This window comes from Mixophyes fleayi, chromosome 1 (assembly GCF_038048845.1).
Source record: "Mixophyes fleayi isolate aMixFle1 chromosome 1, aMixFle1.hap1, whole genome shotgun sequence".
Lineage (NCBI taxonomy): Eukaryota > Metazoa > Chordata > Amphibia > Anura > Limnodynastidae > Mixophyes > Mixophyes fleayi.
In genome coordinates, this window is record NC_134402.1 from 25,296,728 (window position 1) to 25,322,346 (window position 25,619).

General features: G+C 41.8%; 1 gene segment (V, D, J or C); it reads left to right on the forward strand.

Annotated features, from left to right (window-relative positions):
• The first annotated feature begins 3,704 nt into the window (after positions 1-3,704).
• The window catches only part of LOC142109291 (Ig kappa chain V region Mem5-like), a 373,386-nt gene continuing 351,471 nt past the window's right edge, over positions 3,705-25,619 (forward strand). Inside the window, 2 exon segments of the V gene segment in view lie at positions 3,705-3,803; positions 3,940-4,246. Of these exon segments, the coding sequence occupies positions 3,755-3,803; positions 3,940-4,246 (356 nt within the window).

Sequence of the window (25,619 nt, forward strand, 5' to 3'; positions counted from 1 at the left end):
CGTTTGGGGCGAACCTGGTGCTCTATGGCCGCTATATTGATGATTTATTTATAATTTGGGAGGGGGGTTATGATTTGGCTTTGCAGTTTGTTAACTATTTAAATTCTAATGATTATAATTTAAAATTTACCCATCAGTTCAGCCCGGTAGAAATGAATTTCTTGGATGTGACCTTCTCTTTGGAGGATGATAGAATTATATCCAATAACTATAGCAAACCGGTGGATTCTAACTCATATTTGCACTACACCAGTGGCCATCACCGCCCTTGGGTGAATAATATCCCCAAAGGACAAATGAGTAGAATCCGTAGAAATTGTACCAGGTTGGAAGATTTTGAAACTCAAGCAAACATATTACAACAAAACTTTACAGATAGAGGGTATCCAATAGCATTGGTTGAAGAAGCGAAGAAATCTGCTTTTAGTAAAAATAGAGAAGATCTTCTAATCCCAAAAATAGAAAAGAAAGATAAGGGGAGAATTTGGGGACAGAATAATTCATTATGTTTTGTCTCAAAATTTAATAGTAAATCTATGACTATTAAGAAAATCATCGGGGATAATTTCAGGTTTCTAAAGCAAGATAATATCCTGCGGGACTTGATAGGAGAGAGACCTAATATTGTATTTAGAAAGAATCGTAATCTAAAGAACTTTTTGGCTCCTAGTTTCTTTAAACCTGAAATGAAGTTAAACATAGAACCATCCTGGATACCATCAAAACCTGGAGGTTGCTTCAGATGTAATAAGAAAGTTTGCCTTACGTGCAAACATATTGTTAATGGGGCAAAAGAAGTTATATCCACCACTAACAAGACAGAATATAAAATCACCCAATTCATTAACTGTGAAACAGTTTATGTGGTTTACGTTTTGAAGTGCCTGTGTGGCATTCAATATGTGGGAAGGGCCACTCGCCCTTTAAAAAATAGATTTAGAGAGCATCGTTTAAACATCATGAAAGGAGTTTTGACACATGGGGTTTCTAAACACTTCGCTGAGAAACATAATAGTGATCCATCCCATATCACTCTTATAGGATTAGAGAAAATAGAGTGTACTTTTAGGGGGGGTGATAGATATAGCAAATTGTGCCGGAGTGAGGCTATGTGGATTTTTAGACTACAAACTATGTATCCTGAAGGCCTCAATGAGACGATTGAATTTAATGATTGGCACTGTTAAAAAGAATGTACGAGAATTGGTATTATTTTATTTTAATTTTTAATTTTTATTTTAGTTTATACTATATATGCATATGTATGGTCTCATTGTATTATTGAATGTACTTTTTAGGTATTTATCCTAACATCCAGGGCAATAGATAACGATGCAGAATTCCCTCATGAGGAATTTATGAATTTATATATAAAGAAAAAGAATATAGAAAGAGGATAGAAGAGAAAAAAAAAAAAAAAAGAATTTTTTATTTTTTTTTTGGTTTTTTGTTTTTTATGTTTTTTATGTATTTTTTGTATTGTTTATTATAGAAAGAGATGAGAAGATTAAAACTCTATATAAATATAAAATACAAAAGATAAAAAATACGAATAAAATAAACAACAAAAATGAATAGAGATTACCCCATCATGATATTCACCGAAGGGGAGTGCTATCATTAAGCCTAATTAGGCAATGAATGTGCGGTATCCAATGAGATTGGAATCAGAGATACATTTAAGGAATCAGAGACATGGAAGTTTAAGAGGCTTGAGAAAGTCCACATGTGGTGGACGAAACGCGTTGCCTACAATTCATCTGATTCTACACCTATCTACACTTATTGATTGTCTTCTGAATGAACTAGACAATTTACAACAGGAACTCTTTTCAGCCGTTTTTCTGCTACATGGAATTTATACAGGTGCGCACCTGCAACACCATTAGGAGCTCATTATAGCCAAACGTGAATCAGAGAGCCAGCGGAGAGCCAGCGTGAGTTTGTGGTCTGCGTGGAGCGACAACAGAGAGACTGTGAGTGCATATTTTGCTAATTTCTCCCGATCCATCTCAATTACTGGCAAATCTCTGTGGCTTCAGTAGTTTTATTTGTCTGGATGGCTACGTGTATATTTCATTAGACACATAGTGTCAGTTATCTGGAGGAGAGATATCGGAGTTACTGCGGGGAGTTTCTCCTGCTACATTACACACTTGATTAAACCTTTAGAAATATCTCCTAAGCTCCGTTTATTATATTTGCTTCATCTACGGTTATCATACACATTCTACCTGGAACGTTATTTGTCTTGTGGAGGAATTAATATACCAATCCTAAATGTCTACAGTAGAATTATGATATTCTAAACGCTTTTCCCTTGAAATGGGAACTAGCTAAGATCTGTCTATGCTTATAAATTCAAAGAGTTTTACTCCCACTACCGATTTTCATTAGTGGTCAATTGCTAATGGGATTGATGGTCCTTACAACCTTAATATTTCTATTGGCGTTGCACTTGATGTAACGAATAATGGTTCTCAATTAATACATACATCTCTTTACTGTTCATTTCTGAAGTTTTATACACCTTTTTATTGAAGAATGTGATTTTTTATTGTGTAATAAAATGTTGTACTGTATTCCATATTGCCCTGGATAGTTATTTACTTATCACTCAGATAAATCATCGAGGGAGATTCACTACTCTGGAATCATTTTTCAGCGCTGTTTTATTTTTTATTTATTTGATATCCTCTGTTTTGGGATGTGACACCATCCTTGTACAGCTGCGTTATCTGATTCCACTGAGTGTTTTCTAATTTTTAAATGAAACTTTCTTAGCGCCAGGTGACTGTTTTGTTGAGGGTTATCAACAGTGTCAAAAGCAGCGGAGAGGTCTAGGAGAATGGGTATGGAGAAATTACCATTAGATTTTGCAGTAAGTAGATCATTGGTCAATTTTGTGACAGCAGTTTTAGTGGAATGTTGGGGGCGGAAGCCTGATTGCAGAGAGTCGAGAATGGTATGAGAGGAGAGAATGTGAGACAGGTGTTTATACACTAATCACTCAAGTAGTTTGGAGGCAAAGGGGAGGAGAGAAATAGGGCGGTAGTTGGAGAGAGAGGCTAGAACGAGAGATTATTTATTTAGAATAGGTGAGATGAGCACATGTTTAAAGTAGGATGGAAATGTGCCAGTGGAGAGAGACAGGTTGAAGAGGTGAGATAGAGGTGGACATGCATTGGATGAGAGGGAGCGGAGCATTTGGAAGGGAATAGGGTCAAATGGACAGGTTGTAGTGTGGGCAGAGAATTGATTTTAAGGTGGCAAAGAGGTGACGTGGGATAGAACCTGAGTGGATATTAAAGATTTGAAGAATGTTTGTTTGGCAATTGAAAGGGCAGCGCTGTAAGATGAAAGGATGAATTTATAGTGCAGGAAATCGGGATAGGAACGAGATTTCTTCCAGTGGCGTTTTCAGTTAGGGAGTACTTTTGCAGGTAGTGGGTCTGTTTGTTGTGCCATGGCTGGGGTTTGGATCGTCAGAGACAATATGTAGGGCTGAAGTGTTTTGTATAGAAATTCTTACATGTCATAGAATTATGGTAATGTCACCCAACACGCAGACATAACTATGTCATGATAGGAAACAGATGAAAGGTGTTATATTATAATCTGTGATTGAGGATTTGCATATTTCCTGTTTTACATACACAGACTCTGAGGTTATTTCCCTATAGACCTCATGTGATATAAACAGTTTGTCCTGATGCCCAGTGATCTGTGTCTGTGACAGTCCAGAGACATAAAGATGGTTTCTCTGACATATCTGCTCTGTGTCTTTTATCTTTATATTCCAGGTACAGTACAGTAATATATAATACTGATTGGCGTATGGATTCGACATAAAAGATTAAAAATTACATAATATTTCTATTTGTTATATTGCAACAATAATAAAAAAAAATCTAACAACTTTATTCTTTTCTTTCCCAGCCTCCTATGGACAGATTGTGGTGACTCAAACTCCAGAATATATCACAGCGTCTCCAGGAGAAAATATTATAATGCAATGTAAAACCAGTGCTACTGTTATTTCTGGTTCAACTAGTTATATATACTGGTTCCAACTGAAGCCAGGACAATCTCCAACACCTCTTATCTATCGGGCAAGCACTCGTCATACTGGAGTCCCAGATCGGTTCAGTGGATCTGGATCAGGAACTGATTTCACTCTAACAATTAGTGCAGTGACAGCAGAAGATTATGCAGATTATTACTGCATGCAGGCTCGTAGTTTCCCTCTCACACAGTGATACAGAGCCGTACAAAAACCTCCTTCCTCTTTCTCTACCTCTGTTCTAATCTTGGTAATAATTGTAAATAGACATAATTCACCAGAATCTGTTCCTATAAATAACTAGAACCTTTATGACCAGATTTACAATCTCTCTAGGAGTATGATGTGTTATCTCAGATAGGGTCACCAGGGAGTGTGTGTTAGAGAGTTTAGACTGTAAGCTCTAATAGGGCAAGGTTTGATTTGAATGATTAAATATTATCTGTAAAGCATTGTATAATATGGTGAGGATAATTTATTAAAACAAAAAAATAAATACATAAATTATAATAATAATAATAATAATAATAATAATAATTGTAGTGAACAGAGAGTAATTACAGTTAACCAATAACATAATTGTGGGGAATAAGGCCTAATCATAACAGCAGTGTAAATATGTTATATCAAATGAATCCATTGATAAATTGAGCTATTTATGTGCAAAATGTGAAGTCAGCGGGTCTGGTGTCTTTACCTGATGATTCTGCCCTGGGCCGGTTTACCTCTAGGCAACCTAGGCAACTCTCTAGGGCCCGGCGGTCCCCAGAGGGTCCTCCAGGGCCGGCGGTGAGTGGGGTAGGCAAGGCGGAGGGGCTTAATAAAACAAATTGTGACCGGAAACAGAAGAATAAAAAAAGTCACTCCCGACATTCAGTGGTAGTAGAGAGGAGGAGAGACTGCCGGGAGCCACCGTGCCATCATGTGACTGATTTTTTATAATCTGTTTCTGGCCACAGTGAGGAGTAACCGAGGAGCAGCATGCCGGAGAAGAAAGAAGACAGGAAGACAAGAAGACCAGAAAAGAGGAATGCAAAAGAGAAAAAGGCAATAGAGAGGTAAGTAAAACAACGGAGGCACATAGGGTGAGGTAAACTTCTACACCAATCAAACACTTTAATAATTGTCCTGCATAAGATAGAGAAGAAACTGACACTGTGATTCAAATAGACCCATCACCTAATCTGTGACTGTGCAAAAGCCCCAGCCATATATCTTAATAGGGTAATACACAGTGTGATGATGAAGGGGCACTGGGGTGCTGATGAAGCGGCACATAGGTGATGTGAAGGGGCACATGTGATTTTTGTGAAGGGGCAAAAGTGGCAATTAAGAGACATAGAGTGATGATGAAGGGACAAAAGTGACAAGGGCACATCCTTGGATTTATGCGTATTATTTTTGCAACCAACTTAAATAAGTATTTCTGTCCTGACGTAAATACTTATTAAGTTGTTTTGACCCAACTACTTAAAAAACGGGACTGCTCGGTAATTATTAAGGGGTGTCTTTATCTGTAGGAGGGTGGCCTAGCTCTTTTCACATGTTAGGTACGCCCCCAAAGATGCAAGCCACACCCCCAATAGTACGCTCACACCTCTTTTGGCGCCGCGCATCCACTGCATGGTGACACATACTTTCACTTCTGCTTAATAGAGGTATATGGTATGCTGCAAAAATATAGTGCTATGGATTGTTTCAGGGAGGGGGGCCCAAACCGGTATCGTGCCTAGGGCCCCATGAGGTCTAAATCCGGCTCTGATTCTGCCCACCTCTATGTTAAATAACAGAAACACTTTCAGGTAAAGCTGAGCAGCTTCAAAGGCCCCTGGGGTGAGCCAGCTCATGACATAGGAGAGTTTTTTGACATAGAGAGAGACGCTAAAGAGCTGTTCACAGCTTGTGGCCTTACACAAGGATGATAGCTTGCTGAATCTTATATAGATACAAAAGTGGAAGCTGCTCAAATCAATTTATAGGCCATAACAGGTGCTGAAAGGGTGGGGTTATCCTGCAAGGAACATACACACAACATTTTTTCCCCCAGCACACTGCTATAGCCAGCAACAGATCTGCCATTTCTACTGTAGATAAAAATGCAAAAGTCTTTGTTGCACACATTTGCAAATGTATGTTTAAGCCATCCTGCCACGCCAAGGCGCTTTTGCATATAGGATGGTCCTACTCTAAACAATGAGAGTCCCTATATTTGGGCCATACATATGTGTTTTTAAATTGAGAGCTAACTTACCAAAGAGGTACCCCAGAAACCTCCAAATAGCAATCCAATGTCAGCACTCCCCCTCAGCTACTGACACCAACATGCCTCTCAGACAAATACAAAAGTGGAAGCTGCTCAAATCAATTTATAGGCCATAACAGGTGCTGAAAGGGTGGGGTTATCCTGCAAGGAACATACACACAACATTTTTTCCCCCAGCACACTGCTATAGCCAGCAACAGATCTGCCATTTCTACTGTAGATAAAAATGCAAAAGTCTTTGTTGCACACATTTGCAAATGTATGTTTAAGCCATCCTGCCACGCCAAGGCGCTTTTGCATATAGGATGGTCCTACTCTAAACAATGAGAGTCCCTATATTTGGGCCATACATATGTGTTTTTAAATTGAGAGCTAACTTACCAAAGAGGTACCCCAGAAACCTCCAAATAGCAATCCAATGTCAGCACTCCCCCTCAGCTACTGACACCAACATGCCTCTCAGACAAATACAAAAGTGGAAGCTGCTCAAATCAATTTATAGGCCATAACAGGTGCTGAAAGGGTGGGGTTATCCTGCAAGGAACATACACACAACATTTTTTCCCCCAGCACACTGCTATAGCCAGCAACAGATCTGCCATTTCTACTGTAGATAAAAATGCAAAAGTCTTTGTTGCACACATTTGCAAATGTATGTTTAAGCCATCCTGCCACGCCAAGGCGCTTTTGCATATAGGATGGTCCTACTCTAAACAATGAGAGTCCCTATATTTGGGCCATACATATGTGTTTTTAAATTGAGAGCTAACTTACCAAAGAGGTACCCCAGAAACCTCCAAATAGCAATCCAATGTCAGCACTCCCCCTCAGCTACTGACACCAACATGCCTCTCAGACAAATACAAAAGTGGAAGCTGCTCAAATCAATTTATAGGCCATAACAGGTGCTGAAAGGGTGGGGTTATCCTGCAAGGAACATACACACAACATTTTTTCCCCCAGCACACTGCTATAGCCAGCAACAGATCTGCCATTTCTACTGTAGATAAAAATGCAAAAGTCTTTGTTGCACACATTTGCAAATGTATGTTTAAGCCATCCTGCCACGCCAAGGCGCTTTTGCATATAGGATGGTCCTACTCTAAACAATGAGAGTCCCTATATTTGGGCCATACATATGTGTTTTTAAATTGAGAGCTAACTTACCAAAGAGGTACCCCAGAAACCTCCAAATAGCAATCCAATGTCAGCACTCCTTATATAGACAAATATAATTCATTTTCCAAAATGCAATTTAAAATCAATAACAGTAGTGATCAACCACATATTTCTCAATTGCATGATGAAGAGCAGCCAAATAGAGCATTCCGTCACACAGAGAAGTTGAGGAAATGATTATAATTTTAAAGAATAAACTGGACATAGGCCTGCTTGGTATCAATAAGTTGGCAGATTCATAGTGGATTAATAATAAAATTGGGTCTGTGTGACACTCCACAGGAAAGTTGGGTCACATAGTAGAATTGGTAGTAAATCAGGAACATGCAAACGGTGATTGTAAACAGTGTCACAGACCACAACCCCTGGAGGTTGGGTAAGGTGTAAAGGTGTCTTTAAAAAGCTGAAACCAGTTACAAGAAATTGTACTCTGAATTTAATCCCTTTATTTTAAACTGTTTTGTTTGTACATGTATGTCAATTGTTTATTATTTGTTTTTATAACCTTTAAGTATTGTACTTTTTGTATATTAAATAAAAAAATGTAATAGTGATGGTCTTATTGCTCTAAACGACTTAATTGCCTGTTTAGAAGAGAGAGATTGCTTGGCTGGGTTAACTCTTTAGAAACCAGTGTGTGAAGTGTTAACTGTTTAGCTACTAAAGCATAGAGTGTACTCTGGTAGCTAAACAGATAATTACATCATAGGTATGCTACGGGCCTTATACATAGCTGGTTGCAGTTGCGGAGAACTGTGGAAGCATGTGTCTGTGTTGGGAAAGGGAGCGGCTAAATCTGTAGCCTAAGAGATAGGTGAGAGTGAGGTTTAAGCTGAAATGCTGTGTGTTCCCTTACAGTAAGCTTCCAAGTCACATGTGCAATCTGTGACAGATAAAGGGGTTTAAGTGAGGTTTCCTGACAAATGAAAGGTGAAATGTTGTTTGACTATGTGAATTTATGATAAGATACTGAATTTGAGAGTAGCTAGAGGTGGGTATTCATGACAATTGTTGGCAGCTTGTCGGATTTTTTTAATTTTTGGAGCATGGGTTTAAGTAATTATCCCCTGCACTTAAGAACTGGTAGTATCCTTGCGAGGAATACAGCATTGTTCATAAGGACAAAACTCAGTGCTTATTATTTTTTAAGACATATGTGCAAAACAGCCCCCTTCCATTCCAGGAGGGTCAACGCCACCCCCCTCAACACCATCACCCCCTGTTTTTTCATCTTCTGGGAGGATGGGGGCAAAGCCTGTTTTGGGAGACATCCGCAGGTGTTATGTGTGTAAAAAAGTGGGACATGTCAGTGTCTCTTGCCAAGACATAAGGAAGTCTACCTCCCCGTCAAAGTCTCCTGGCCCAGCTCCAGCTGTTTTATTTGTGGCTACGGACGACCATAAATGCAATGACAATTTACAGTCGGTTACTATTGGTAACACTGTCACACAGGGATTGAGAGACACAGGTGCTGAAATGACACTAGTACATCCAGAAATAAGAACTTCTGAGGATCTGATTCCAGGGAAAATCTGGGCTGTCAAAGAGATTGGAAGTGTCAGTCCTGCCGTTCCCATGGCACGAGTGTACTTGGATTGGGGAGCGGAAAGGGGGATGAAGGAGGTGGGAGTGTATGATGATATTCCCATAAATGTTTTATTGAGCACTGATCTGGGGCGCGTGATATCACAGTATGTTCCTGTTAATGCTAAAACCGATACCTCCATCCCTACTGAAACGTGTGACTCATCTAAGGTAGTATGTAACAATGTTGAATCCAGTGATTGTCACGACTCTAAATGAATTAGTAGATCCCTTGTCTCTGCCGAGAAGGAACTCGCCCAGGAGTGCGGAGTCTAACGGGTAGGAGGTCTTCACTAGTGATCCCCGCAAAGGAATATAGACATAGCTGCTCCTGTCCCCCAGGTCGCGGTCTCCTAAACGAGTAGTGGCAGATAGTAGTGGAGGCTTAGACATGATGAATAAGAAAAGGATTCAAATACACAAATTAAAAGTTCATAACTCACAGGCATTACAAACAGGAGTATCACCGAGGAATAGCAGCTGTAGACTAGGAGGTACTGCAGAGTAGTGGTAATGGATATTGATATATTTGAATGATAAGGTAACTTGAGACAACGGCAGAGGCTGAATACACGGCAAGTTGATCAGGATGAAATGATGAGTCTCAACACGCTACTTCATAGTTGGTAACCCTTGACAACTGCAGGGAGTGAGTCGAGCAATAGTTCAATGCTGGAGATGATGAAGGGAGAATGCTAGATCCAATATAGTAACTCACAGCAGATAAAGGCGAATCACTGATGCAGCAACAGTCCAGACAGATTGATAATATAGAACTAGCTGATCCTTAAACGAACATGATTCAAGGTAGCAAGTGAGTTACTGGCATAGCGGTAATTCCCATTGTAGAAAGAGCAAAAGCGTGGAACTCGTTGATCTACAGACAACAATCCCCAATGGCAGAGATGAAGACAAGTATATCAAACAGTTCGTTACCTAGAAGTACCGGAGGAATGAAGTATAGCTGAGCCGTGCGTGGAACTACAGGTGACAGGTGACTCAGCAGTAGATCCAAAAATGAAACAATAATGATTTTGAGCCGGCAGGGCAGGAATTAGGAACTTGAGCTGCAAGAGCGAACACAGGTGTAGCAAATGGTTCACGATATTAGCTCACCATGCAGGTTCAGCAGCGGAGTGGAGTTCAGCTGAGGCGTGCGTGGAACTACAGGTGACAGGTTACTCGGCAGCAGATCCGTCAGTAAAGCAATAGCGATGTTGATCCAGCCAAGCAGGAATATGAAACTTGAGCTGCGGTAATGAACACAGGTGTAGCATATTGTTCACAATAGCAGTTCACTATACAGGTTAGCAGCGGAATGAAGTTCAGTTGAGCCATGCGTGGAACTACAGGTGACAGGTAACTCGGCAGCAGATCCGTCAGTAAAGCAATAGCGATGTTGAGCCAGCTGAACAGGAATGTGAAACTTAAGCTGCGGCAATGAACACAGGTGTAGCATATAGTTCACGATAGCAGTTCACCATACAGTTAGCAGCGGAGTGAAGTTCAGCTACTATAACGAGTCCAATTGAAACAAACGGTGCAGTGAAGAGTACAGCTGAATCCAGGCGATCAACGAATAATAGGTAAGTCAGACCTATGGAAGCCAAATACTAGTACTGAGTGAGTAACACGAAGAACAGGCAAAGAACAGAGAACCATGGGAGGTTTAAATAATACTCCAGAACCAATGAGAGTAGGAAGGAGGTCCAAGACAAGGTAACAAGGAGCACATGTGTAAAAGTAATGTCTCAGAACAAAGTAGTAGGTTCAATCACCGCTACAAGAGTATAAGTATCAGCGCCGGTAACTATTTATGGAACCGGCGTGTGACAGTGATATGGTAGAATGGTGTGATAATGCTGCAGCAGTCAGTGATAATTTGGAAACCCCTAATAGTGAAATATGTAATGATGATAATGTAACACTTTTTTCTGTGTTAGAATCTACTAGTACCCATGTTTCTTCCCAGGTGCCAGGATGTGTCAGAGAAAGGGAATGTTGTATTGTGCCTGATGTGTGTAATGATGATATTATCAAACATAGTATTGCATTAGAATCTAAACCTGTTTTTGCACTGACATCTTGTCATGAGGTAGGGACAGATGACAATGTTACTGCAAATATTAGCTTTGATACTGGATTATCATCATCATCATCACCATTTATTTATATAGCGCCACTGATTCCACAGCGCTGTACAGAGAACTCGCTCACATCAGTCCCTGCCCCATTGGAGCTTACAGTCTAAATTCCCTAACATATACACAGACAGACAGAGAGTGAGACTAGGGTCAATTTTCATAGCAACCAATTAACCTAGCAGTATGTTTTTGGAGTGTGGGAGGAAACCGGAGCACCCGGAGGAAACCCACGCAAACACGGAGAGAACATACAATCTCCACACAGATAAGGCCATGGTCGGGAATTGAACTCATGACCCCAGCGCTGTGAGGCAGAAGTGCTACCACTTAGCCACCGTGCTGCCCATGCAAATTACTGCAAATATTAGCTTTGATACTGCATTATATAAGATGTGTTATGTTAATTTTATCGCTTACCAATAAACATTGTCCAATGCAATTACTGTGTTTCCAACGCACAAAGATATTTAATTGCAAAATATAGCAGGATTTACAGCAAGCCATTATAACACATAAAATATATTATAATAAAGCAGGAAAGTATAAAAACTGAATACATTACATTTTCATTAGCGCTTCATCTGAGCCCAGATCCATGTAGTCTGCAGTTAGGAAGGTAGAGAGACCAATGGCCCAGAGAAGCTCGCTTATTTGCAGTTTCAGTTTACAAAAACACATTGATGATGTCACTATGTACACAGATAACACTAGGAGAGGTCTTCATTGGTCCAGGGTTCAGGTCAGTCCAGCATAATGCAAATCATAGGTCAGTTCAAAGGATTCCTCTGATAAGGTGTTTCCAGCTCACTCCAACAGCTGAGCACATGTTGTGCTTAAGGGAACTGACCTAATCCAGTTTTTACCAACCTATTTTCATTCCAAACACAATATAATTTTGAGCATTAATCCTTTATCTTCCATAACTAGCGATCGCAGGAAGTGATCGCTTTGTCGACAATAGCGGATTCCTCATGTTAATGTGTAGATCAAAATGACACTAAACATGATACATTTTCTATATTCTGACCTTTCTGAGTACTTGGGAGCGCATCTAGTCTCTACAGGAATGGTGGCTGCTATAGGTGAAGACCTCTACCGCATAGTTCTACAAGTTTATGCCCCATTGGTGGCCATAACACCTTTACCCAGATATAAGTTTCATCAGTACAACACTATATACAATTGAATGAAGTTAATTTGTTTTACCTGGAAAAAGTCCATCTGTAGGAGGGGTATCACTCAAGTAAGTCAGGACATTGCCCTTCTACTACTTTGAGAAGAAAAGTCTGGTACACACCAATATGCTCTTACCAGCTTACACATACCTTCTCTACCCAGATGAGTCAGACCATGTGCTGCCTCAGCTAGGCCTGGAAGATACGTTCTAGTAGCCGCGGCCTACCTCGTCCATCTCTCCAGAGTCCAGAGGACTCCTGACCACATCCCTTCACCTTCCAGACCTCTTGTTCCTGCAGGGAACACAAACCTTACCTTTTAACTAATTCTTGTGTATTTAAATTTAGAAACAAACAAAAAATAAAAACATTGATTTATCGGTTGTTATATTTAAACCTGCTGCCCACTTGACGGTTTAGTTCACCCTGTTATTAAAATAATGTACAGTCTTGTGTGTAGGCTTTAAATTAAATAACAGCTACTTCATTTGGTAACTGTGTCACTGTCCTTCATGTAATGTGAGTGTGCTACTCATGTTCTGCTATTGTCATAAAAGTTCCTCAGTCACCTCAATGTCAACCCTATGCTACAAAAGGAGTCAAAACCAGTGTATATCAACTGATTTACCCTCTGCCAACTCATATGCCATTCTCAATCCCACAAGTTCAGCTACTTGGTTAAGTGAAGAGGGCAAAAGGGGTACATTTTTATAACTACGAGGGCTATGATGAGCTACTGCAAAAATCACATCACCAACTTCCTCCTTCCACTTCACTAGAAAAATGGGAAGAATCAGGAAGGGTGCCCTGCTCATCCGGGAGCCTTGGAGAACTATCCCAAACTTTGTGAGTCTCCTAGGCAAGTATGATTTAAATTAAGTACAGTTGTCACCATGTAAACACAATGATGTAATAAAATGTCCTGTCTAATACACAGAAGTCCCATCTCTATCAGGTAGTACAGTGACTGACACCTCAGAGGATATTACACTGAGATCCTGGGGTAAGTGTATGAAAGTCAGGTTTTTTCAACTCGCCGAAAATCGGCGAGTTTCCAGCTAGAATTTAAGGCAGCGCTGGCTTGTAAAGGCAAACCGGACTTTCATACATTTATTCCCCTGTCTCTAGTACACACCAGTAACTGTCACACTGACACCACAGAATTTCCATCTTATTTCCATACACAGTCTCTGGGGGATGTCACATCTCACCTGTCACTCTCTATATATATTTCATTGTACAGGAGACGTCTTATAGTTTCTATCTGACAGTCCAGAAACATCAAGATGGTTTCTCACAGTTATCTGCTGGCTGTGATATTCATTTATATTCAGGGTGAGAGATTGGGGTCATTACATCATTCTGTGTAGAGAAATCTATACATTGTAACATAAATAATCAGATCAGGATTTATATGAATATATACAGACATTTATCAATAATGATTATGTCTCTTCTAATCCTCAGGATCCTGTGGACAGATTGTGATTACTCAGACTCCAGATTATATCTCTGTGTCACCAGGAGGACAAGTCACCCTCTCATGTACATCCAGAACCGGTACGAGCAATTTACACTGGTACCAAAAGAAATCAGGACAACCTCCAAAGCTTCTTATCAATGATGTAAGCACCCAACATACAGGAGTCCCAGCCCGGTTCAGTGGATCTGGATCTGGAAATGATTTCAAATTCACAATTAATGGAGTGAGTGCAGAAGATGAGGCATATTATTACTGTCTGCATGATCATAGTTGGCAGTTCACACAGTGATACAGAGCTGTACAAAAACCTCCTTCCTTTTTCTGTAAGAAATGTGTATCAGACATGGGGATGAATCAGTCTCCTACTAACAATCTCATGTAACTACATAACAGGGTGTGTGATAAGAGAAAGTGAAAAATGGGCACTTTCCCAAGTATAGTAATTGTAATTAATATATAAATCTTCCTTCTTCTTCTTTTACATTTTTTCTGGATCGAGTTGGAGCATTAGGCTTTAGGCACCCCCTGTTTTAAGTGCTCCCGGCCCCACAAAACCTTAATCCAGGTCTGGGTTGGAGTAGTGATGGGTATTTCATTAACAAGCAGTTCAAAATGAACTGATCTACAAAGTGAAGTAACTCATATAGTCGACAGTCCTGGCTAAGATTAGTTTCTCAAGAACTATAGCAACTGGGAGGAGTTATACACAAGACATTGATATTAAGGGGGATATACCAATCTGTGGGCGTCCAACAAGAAAAAACCCTTTTACTGAAATAATACAAACAGACTACTATAAATATCGGTCACAGTTTTCTTTAAAATCAACAACAAATGCAGGGAAAGCAGTGCACAAGGTTATTTTTCTTTTAACAATTCCTCCAAATGTGGGGTGTATTCTGCAAACTATGTGAGCACCACAAGCATGCCCACCGGATCCCGCATCTGGCACCCACACACCATCGTTTTTCCCTTGCACGCCACCCGTAGTTGCCCAGCTGTTGAACCATGACACTCTCCTTTCCGGCCATCCCATAGCTATACCTTGCGCACTGCTTGCCCCGGCACACAAGGCATTCCTGACCCCTTCATGAGGCCGAAGCCCCCACTACTATGCTGTGACATATATCTCCCAACACTGACTCTGAAAGACTCCACTGTATGCCCAAATAAATGTAGTGGTTAACAGTGTTGCTTCCCTTTTATCCCTGCAGACTATGGATGCTATCCTTACTAACTCCTTCAGCCTCTCCGCTGTCACTGGTTCCTGGGGATATAGGTTCAGGGTCTCATTCCTCATTATTTTACGCTCTATGAATCTGCCTCTCCTCTCGACCAGCTAGTATGTTGCTAATGTTGGCCTTTGAAGCCCATGCTGTGTGTAACTTGTCCAGAATTGCCAATGGTACCTCTAGGGTTTATTTTTCCTCTGATGATCTTGTGGCCTTAACCTGCCGCCATCTATCCCAAGCTGCGCTATAAGGTCACCATTTATTTTGCACCAAGAACTTCACCACTATCTCACCAAGACCGGGTTCACAATATGCCAAAGATGGGAAGGATATGGTAAGCCGACTTGCTTTGTATGAGGAGCAGCCTCCCTGAAAGCCCTCCCACTTCTGTCGTAAGAGTGTATCACCTATGGTATTATGCTCGCCCTGTACTCGTTTTGCCCAGAATGTAATGTTCTGATGCACTCACCTCGAAACTAACCACCTAAGCAGCCTAATGACTGGGGAGGGATGATGCCTACTGATTTTGAATGGCTTGCACCACTCCAAGTTGTCGCACCAGAACCTGATGTGCCTGTTCTCTAACCTTTTTGCCTGAATCTCTAACTCCACACCTATTGGAAATAATTACAGCACACTTATGTTCTTGGGGGGACCGCTAGTGACCCACTCGTCTGGCCACGATTATGCATATTCTGCTAACATACAACGCTGTCAACAAAATTGCACCGACATACATCTCCTCACTTGTCTCAAAATATCTCCTGACTCGACACCTCCATTCTACAAAAGATCAGCATCTCTGTTCCACTCTCATCACATCCTCCCATTCCCGGTTACAGGACTTTTTTCAGGGCTGCACCCACTTTGTGGAATTCCTTCCCTTGCACAGTAAGACTCTCCTTTAGTCTTCAAACCTTCAAGTGTTCTCTGAAAACCCACCTCTTCAGGCAAGCTTATGATATTCCTCAACCACCATCTTAAGCTCCCTAGATTACCCTATTACCACCCTCTACATAGCTAACACAAGACAACAATCCTCTGACCAACATTGCTGTGTAACTGATCACACAGCCCACTGAATACTTTTTACCTTTACATTCTAGCTAGTCCAATGTGCAATATAATGTAGCACATGCCCGTGTGTTTTAAATTCCCATTGTCCTATATATTGTAAGCTTGCGAGCAGTGTTCTCTTACCTCTCTGTCTGTATGTATTACCCAGTATTGTTTTATTAATGTTTGTTCACAATTGTAAAGCGGAACGGAATTTGCTGATGCTATATAAATAAATGATGATGATCATGATGATCATTCCCCCCTACAGATATGCTCCAAATACCTATTGCCCCGGCTACATCTGTGAACAGCTGCAGCGCAGTTATGCTGCTCTATTGTGGGCCATAAATGCACCGCATTAAACTTGTGTAGGAAACAAACCCATACCAACAGGTCATCTCTGATCTCTCTGCTAATGCAAATCCTGTGGTGCTTCTTTTTTACACCTGCTGTAGCTCTCTCCAGTCACCTCTTAACATGCGACCCATCGGTATTACCTGGCAAGCGACATTCAGCAACCCCAGTAATGACTGCATCTGTTTTAACGTGACCTTCCTAGCCTCTGTACACCTGCCAACCATTTTGCTGAGCCTTATTATGTTTTCCGCTGCAAGCCTACACTCGTCTAACCTGTCAGTGTCAATCTCTATTCCGAGGTAAATTATAATTGACTTTGGGCCAAGCCGGAAGGCTGACTCAATGTCCAGCTTTGCCATAAGGGCACCCCTGCCATGTGCTCTAATCATTTTGATTGTACTGTCAAACAACTGATATTGGACTGAACACTGATCGCAGTTGAGCCCATCGTTAACTAACACTCCTTCTGGGAAGAACAAATGCTGGATGAGACTGAACTTCCCTGTTGCCTTCGTAGGAACCAAGCCCAGGAGCGGGGACAACTAAATCCTTTATGGAGGGCTCAAAATATGTGCAGCAATTCGGTCCAAGATCATTTCCTTGACAATTTAATCCCCAACCACTGTTGGCTGCGCATTGATGGACTTTAGGTTTTTACTCACTATCCTTCGAGGAAGATTGGATAATGTCAGTATTGCAATTAACCCCTTTTGATCCACTGTGATCCCATACCTGACATAATCAAATACTGGCAAAAGCCGGAGAATGTGTTCATTCACGCTGGTACTGTGAATAGTAGGGTTCATTAATAAATATATACTCCATAGTAATCGGAGCTGTTTTTAATTACCGTATATACTCGAGTATAAGCCGAGTTTTTCAGCACATTTTTTGTGCTGGAAAAGCCCCCCCTCGGCTTATACTCGAGTGATGCTCCAGGACCACAATGAAAGACCAGACCAGCGTACGGAAGGAATCTGTGGAGAGTGACTTGCAGTCTCACCTGAGAACTGAGAAGCAACGGCGGTCTAGACTATTGCAGGACGACTCACACCGAGTCATAGCGCTGCGCTGTGTACGGCTTGTTACCTTGGGGACGCTCAAGCGTCCTGATGCCGGGCGGACGTCTTGATTCTCCAGTGGTGGATGTGCGCATGCGCAAGCGTGTGGCGCGTTGCCGCTGATCAAGCGCTTGTGAAGCTAAAAGTCCACAGTCTGTGAGTTTCCGTAATGAATACAATCCAATGAGTTTCGCCCTGGCGACTTCCTCAGGGATCATTGTGGAGGATATCAATGTCTTTCAATATCTGACCAGTTTATGGAAGAATTGTGGAGAGTGACTCGCAGCGCTATCTGACAATTGAGCTGTAACGGCGGGCAGTCTATGCAGAGTTACAACACTTGCCCATTATTCACGGAGGGAACCTATGGTATTTACTTATTGATGTAACTGTATTGTAACCTTTTGTTAATACCGAGTTTGGTGATAACCTCCGATACTGAAATATACACAGAGCACAATAACTTAGATCGTGGGTGATAAGAACTCAATCGGTTAAACGAGGAGGACTCGAGTCATCAAACATACTAGTAGCATTTACTACTCATTACTCAGGGAATTGGAAACTCAGGATTCCGTGCTAGGACTATCTTATTATTAATCAGTTTATACTATACAAGTTTTCTATTTGAGGACTGTCAGAATTTACCAGTAGCTGCTGCATTTCCCACCCTAGGCTTATACTCGAGTCAATAAGTTTTCCCAGTTTTTTGTGGTAAAATTAGGTGCCTCGGCTTATATTCGGGTCGACTTATACTCAAGTATATACGGTAATAATTTCCTATGAAGACAAACCGTATAAATCCGTGCTTAACTTTAATTAATGTTTTTGTAAACATTAATCCATGTTCACTTAACAATGTTGGTTATATCAAATACCATCATTAAGGGAAGAGTGCTGTATGTATTATTAGGTTGTTATCCATAAGAGATATTTACAGTGTGTCAGGATTTGTTTTGTTTAATATAGAGACAAAGTATCTATTCAATGCAATGTCTCATCACATCTCATACATCCTCTAGAAGTATCCTGACAGCCACTGACAGCCTCCAGCCCGGGCATATTTCCAGTGGCGCACAGGCGGCCACATCACATGACACGCGATGCGGCCGCGTCAGCGCACAGGGGGGCGCATCACATGATACGCGATGCGGCCACGCACAGGCGGGCGCATCACATGACACGCGATGCGGCCGCGTCAGCAAACAGGCGGGCGCATCACATGTCGCGTGTCATGTGATGCGGCCGCCTGTGCGCCCCCCGGGCTGGAATGTGCCAGCCCGCCCCTGAGTGAGGGTAATGCTGAATATCTGCAAACAGAAAACAGCTCAAAAGGTTTTAACAATTCAAGCGGACACAACATGATAGTCATGCTGTGCTTTCACTAAGCCAAGTTTCTCCATGTCCAATTGCCAAATGGCTGAATTCTGTATCTTTCATTAAGTTACATTATATCCCTTGGGACTGACACGTAATGAGCATGTTAGATACCCTGTAGAAAATGAAGTTGAAGTGATAATTCTGTATCAGGAGATCTCATGTCACTGCCTCGGGGGATCCTGGCTATCTTGTACCGGTCTCTGCCAGTCTGGAGAAATCTTCATCCAGATCCTCAGTCTCATGATATCGGAAAGAGATAATGCATTGTTATAAATAGTATTGCCAGTTACTGAATGATATATTTTTTAAAGAGTTCTCCACTGATACTACAAATAGCGGTATTAGTTAATAAACACTTTCTCCATAATAGCCAGAATTAGTGTTAGTTTTCTTGTATGACAATCATAAAAGTTCGCAACCCTCTATAATTTAGGTCCTTATAGATATTAGTTCACGCTTGCTTCATCTTACCTTATAAGTATCATTTGATATACATTATCGTTATAAGAACAATAACATTTATGCAGTGTATGCTTTCGATTTTTCCAGGGAAGGTGTTTACTGATATATCAGGATTTATTTCATTTAATATGGAGGCAGTATATCAGTTCAACATGATTTCCCGTCACATCTCCCATGTCCGACACCCACATTCCCAGCCACTTCACAGCTTAAAGGGAAACAATGACATTAGAAATAAAAAGTAAATTGTTCCTATTTACAATCATCTTTATCGAAGCGATTTTGATAATAAACAGATTCTAATCATCTGCTGGATTACAGTTGAGAGAAGGATAGAATAAATTAAAAGGATAAGAGTCACATTAATTGACTTACTACTAAGTTTATAGTGTTAATTTTATTTAATACATTCAAATTAGCGCATGAAGATCATTTACTTTAAAGAGATAAAGTCAAAAAATACTATAAGCTATAATTAAAAATATTTTCAAATGGAGCAAAAAAATTAGGAATGACAACAGAAGTCATAATTACAGTACATCAGAGGTTGAATTTCTGATGAAGAATATATAGAGAGCCCAAAGAGATCTAGGGATCTCGGTCTTCAGTATCACTTTTATGCTGATGACATTCAACTCTATATCTCCTCTCCTGATCTTTCCTCCACCCTCCTCGCTCGAGTATCCGACTGCCTCTCCGTCATCTCCTCCTGGATGTCTGAGCGCTTTCTCAAAATCAACATCTCTAAAACTGAACTCATTGTCTTTCCTCCACCCAGACTCCCATCCCACCATGACCTCTCTATTGTCGTCAACAACACCACCATCTCCTCTGTCACCCAACTTCGCTGCCTGGGTGTCACCCTCGACTCCTCTCTCTCTTTTGCCCCCCACATTCATTCCCTTGCCCAAGCCTGTCGCTTCCAACTACGCAACATCGCCCACATCCGTCCTTTTCTCTCTCAGGATGCCACCAAAACTGTCATCCACGCACTCATCATCTCCCGCCTCGATTATTGTAACCCCCTCCTCACTGGCCTCCCCCACTCCCGTCTCTCCCCCCTCCGCTCTATACTCAACGCGGCCGCAAGACTCATCTTCCTCTCACGCCGCTCCTCCTCTGCCTACCCTCTCTGCCTTGCCTTACACTGGCTCCCCTTCCCCTACAGAATCCTTTTCAAACTCCTCACCACCACTTACAAGGCTCTCTCCAACTCTACTGCCCCTTATATCTCTAACCTCCTCTCCATTCACACTCCTGCCCGCTCCCTGCGCTCGGCCAACGGCCGCCGCCTCTCCTCCACTCTTATCACTTCTTCCCACTCCAGAATCCAAGACTTTACCCGTGCAGCCCCCCTTCTCTGGAACGACCTCCCTTGTTCCATCCGTCTCTCTCCTACTCTGTGCTCCTTCAAACGTGCACTCAAAACTCACCTCTTCCTCAAAGCCTACCAACCATCTACTTAACCCCCATCTCCTCCCTTTTGCTTGTCCTCCCTTCTCTCCTCTTGCCTTAACTGGCTCCTCTTGTGCCTGGTCTGTTTACCCTCCCTTAGGATGTAAGCTCGTATGAGCAGGGCCCCCTCCCCTCCTGTCTCCATACCTGTTCTTCCGCTCCGTCTTTACTGCATATGACTAGCCGGAGTTTCTGAAGTATTGGTACTTTTTGTTCATTGTTCTGTATGGTTTCACCCTGTATGGTCTACTGTTAGTACTGTGTGCGGCGCTGCGGATACCATGTGGCGCCTAACAAATAAATGATAATAATAAAAATAATAGGGACACACTGAATGCTCAGAGAGATTTTTAAGACACAGGCTCAAAAACAATGGAAGATTTAAAAAATACGGACACCAGAAAATATGTAGAAGTAGTATGAAATCTAAGAAAATGAGGAAATAGAGAATGGGAGGGGTCAGCTCCCAACCTCGATACAGACAGCCCAAAAGATAGATACTTCAGAGCAATCTCTCAGAATAATCAATTTGTCTACTAAAGTGATAACTGAAGCTCAATATAATTTATCGTCTAAAATTTTGTCATTTTCACCAACCAATAACCCATACAGATTTGAAATGGAGAAAAATATTCATTTATATGCGAGAAAAATACTCCTATATAAATATTTTAAGCAAAAAGAAAATAATTCTGATCCTGTTTTTTATAATGAACAATTTACATCACAGGTTGATGAAGCGATACGAACTTTGGAAGAATTACAATCTTAAAGTAGTAACAGCATCACCAGTGCAGAAGATCAAATTAAGAAATTATAAAAGAAATCTACATTTTGTCTACAGATCACATTTTGTCCTCAAGTACAAATGTACATAGACTTGGTATCCCATGATTTTGATGCACAACATCGAAAACAAAAAAGAAACTCAAAGCTTCACGGGGAGGAAAAGTAAGCATTAACTGAAATAAAAAACTGGAAGGACATGTGTGACAGGATGGACCTCCTATGCCATCCTGTCTGCTGTTGCTGGGAACCGGCTGGGCTTAGTTTGCTACTGTTCCCTTATTTATCCTAATTGTGCTCTATAACCGCAGTAGGAGGGTCTTACAATACTGCCACCACTGGACTCCTTCAGGGCACCCAGAACCGTGTTCCCTCTGGGTAACTGTCGTTGTTAGTGTACCCCCTTGCCAGTGCACCTGGGCTGGTACACCTTACTTCTTCCTATAGATCAGGGTTGTGGATGGATATCCCCCCTGACCTATCACACTGACCAGAGCTGCTGGGTTGCAGGCAGACCGGTGGTACTGGAAAGCTGGGTCCAAACCTCAGAACAGTCGGAAAAGGATTAGATTTATATCTAATCTGTAGGTCACAGGAAATTACAGCAGGGAAGAAGTCAAGGCAGGATCTTGAAGCAAGTGATGTTTATTAGCTCCAATGTCCTGGGACAGGTCACACTGGTTATAGATACCAGTGATCTGAAAGTCAGATGGAACAATAATGATACATTTCAGTACAAACCAGTGTTTCTTTATTTAGTTTTGGACACAGCTTCACAGGTGGTAAGCCAGCCCCCTAAAATCTGAGTTATTTTTAGTATCAGGATGCAATTTGTTTCCCCAAACATGGATTTAAATACAATTTATACTTAACAAAATTAACACTTATCTGTGATATCCTACATCACGTCCTGTTTACAGTTAGGGATGAGCGCACTCGGATTTATGAAATCCGAGCCCAACCGAACGTTGCGGATCCGAGTCGGATCCGAGACAGATCCGGGTATTGGCGCCAAATTCAAAAGTGAAACTGAGGCTCTGACTCATAATCCCATTGTCGGATCTCGCGATACTCGGATCCTATAAATTCCCCGCTAGTCGCCGCCATCTTCACTCGGGCATTGATCAGGGTAGAGGGAGGGTGTGTTAGGTGGTCCTCTGTGCTGTTTAGTTCTGTGCTGTTTAGTTCTGTGCTGTTTAGTTCTGTGCTGTTTAGTGCTGTGCTGTTTAGTGCTGTGCTGTGCTGTGCTGTGCTGTGCTGTGTTCTGCAGTATCAGTCCAGTGGTGCTGTGTGCTGTGCTCTGTCCTTCTGAGGTCAGTGGTGCTGCTGGGTCCTGTGCTGTGTCCTGTTCAGTCCAGTGGTGCTGTGTCCTGTGCTCTGTGCTTCTAAGGGCATAGTTATTTCCATAAATATTCCCCTGTGTTTAAAAAAATAAAAAAAAGTTTTTTTAAAAAATACCAAAAACTACTTTTTACTACTACTACTAATTTTTTTTAATTACCACAAAATTTGCACAACCAATCCTGCAGTATAAGCCCATTGGTACTGCAATATTACCAAGTTCACACATTCAGCAGTAAAAGTCCAGTGGTACTGCAATATTACAAAGTTTACACATTCTGCAGTATCAGTCCAGTGGTGCTGTGTCCTGTGCTCTGTCCTGCTGAGTTCCGTAGTGCTGCTGGGTCCTGTGCCGTGTCCTGTTCAGTCCAGTGGTGCTGTGTCCTGTGCTCTGTGCTTCTAAGGGCATAGTTATTTCCCCATTATTCCCAAGTTTTTAAAAAATAAAAAAAAAGTAAAAAAAAATAAAAATTTTTTTAAAAAAAAAAATATATAATAATTATAACCAAATTTGCAAAACCAATCCAGCAGTATAAGTCCATTGGTACTGCAATATTACCAAGTTCACACATTCTGCAGTATCAGTCCAGTGGTGCTGTGTCCTGTGCTCTGTCCTGCTGAGTTCCGTAGTGCTGCTGGGTCCTGTGCCGTGTCCTGTTCAGTCCAGTGGTGCTGTGTCCTGTGCTCTGTGCTTCTAAGGGCATAGTTATTTCCCCACTATTCCCAAGTTTTTTAAAAATAAAAAAAAAAATAAAAAAAAAAAAAAATATATAATAATTATAACCAAATTTGCAAAACCAATCCAGCAGTATAAGTCCATTGGTACTGCAATATTACCAAGTTCACACATTCTGCAGTATCTTGTGCTACATATAATGGAGACCAAAAATTTGGAGGATAAAGTAGGGAAAGATCAAGACCCACTTCCTCCTAATGCTGAAGCTGCTGCCACTAGTCATGACATAGACGATGAAATGCCATCAACGTCGTCTTCCAAGCCCGATGCCCAATCTCGTAGTACCGGGCATGTAAAATCCAAAAAGCCCAAGTTAAGAAAAAGTAGCAAAAAGAGAAACTTTAAATCATCTGAGGAGAAACGTAAAGTTGCCAATATGCCATTTACGACACGGAGTGGCAAGGAACGGCTTAGGCCCTGGCCCGTGTTCATGACTAGTGGTTCAGCTTCACCCACGGATCTTAGCCCTCCTCCTCCTCCCCCCCCTACAAAAAATTGAAGAGAGTTATGCTGTCAGCAACAAAACAGCAAACAACTCTGCCTTCTAAAGAGAAATTATCACAAATCCCCAAGGCGAGTCCAAGGGTGTTGGTGGTTGTCAAGCCTGACCTTCCCATCACTGTACGGGAAGAGGTGGCTCGGGAGGAGGCTATTGATGATGTAGCTGGCGCTGTGGAGGAACTTGATGATGAGGATGGTGATGTGGTTATTGTAAATGAGGCACCAGGGGGGGAAACAGCTGATGTCCATGGGATGAAAAAGCCCATCGTCATGCCTGGTCAGAAGACCAAAAAATGCACCTCTTCGGTCTGGAGTTATTTTTATCCAAATCCAGACAACCAATGTATGGCCATATGTAGCTTATGTAAAGCTCAAATAAGCAGAGGTAAGGATCTTGCCCACCTAGGAACATCCTCCCTTATACGTCACCTGAATAACCTTCATAGTTCAGTGGTTAGTTCAGGAACTGGGGCTAGGAGCCTCATCGGTATAGGGACACCTAAATCCCGTGGTCCAGTTGGATACACACCAGCAACACCCTCCTCGTCAACTTCCTCCACAATCTCCATCAGATTCAGTCCTGCAGCCCAAGTCAGCAGCCAGACTGAGTCCTCCTCAATACGGGATTCATCCGAGGAATCCTGCAGCGGTACGCCTACTACTGCCACTGCTGCTGTTGCTGCTGTTAGTCGGTCATCTTCCCAGAGGGGAAGTCGTAAGACCGCTAAGTCTTTCACAAAACAATTGACCGTCCAACAGTCGTTTGCCATGACCACCAAATACGATAGTAGTCACCCTATTGCAAAGCGTATAACTGCGGCTGTAACTGCAATGTTGGTGTTAGACGTGCGCCCGGTGTCCGCCATCAGTGGAGTGGGATTTAGAGGGTTGATGGAGGTAGTGTGTCCCCGGTACCAAATCCCCTCGAGATTCCACTTCACTAGGCAGGCGATACCAAAAATGTACAGAGAAGTACGATCAAGTGTCCTCAGTGCTCTTAAAAATGCGGTTGTACCCACTGTCCACTTAACCACGGACATGTGGACAAGTGGTTCTGGGCAAACGAAGGACTATATGACTGTGACAGCCCACTGGGTAGATGCATCCCCTTCCGCAGCAACAGCAACAGCTGCATCAGTAGCAGCATCTACAAAATGGCTGCTCATGCAAAGGCAGGCAACATTGTGCATTACAGGCTTTAATAAGAGGCACAACGCTGACAACATATTAGAGAAAATGAGGGAAATTATCTCCCAGTGGCTTACCCCACTTAGACTCTCATGGGGATTTGTGGTGTCAGACAATGCCAGTAACATTGTGCGGGCATTAAATATGGGCAATTTCCAGCACGTCCCATG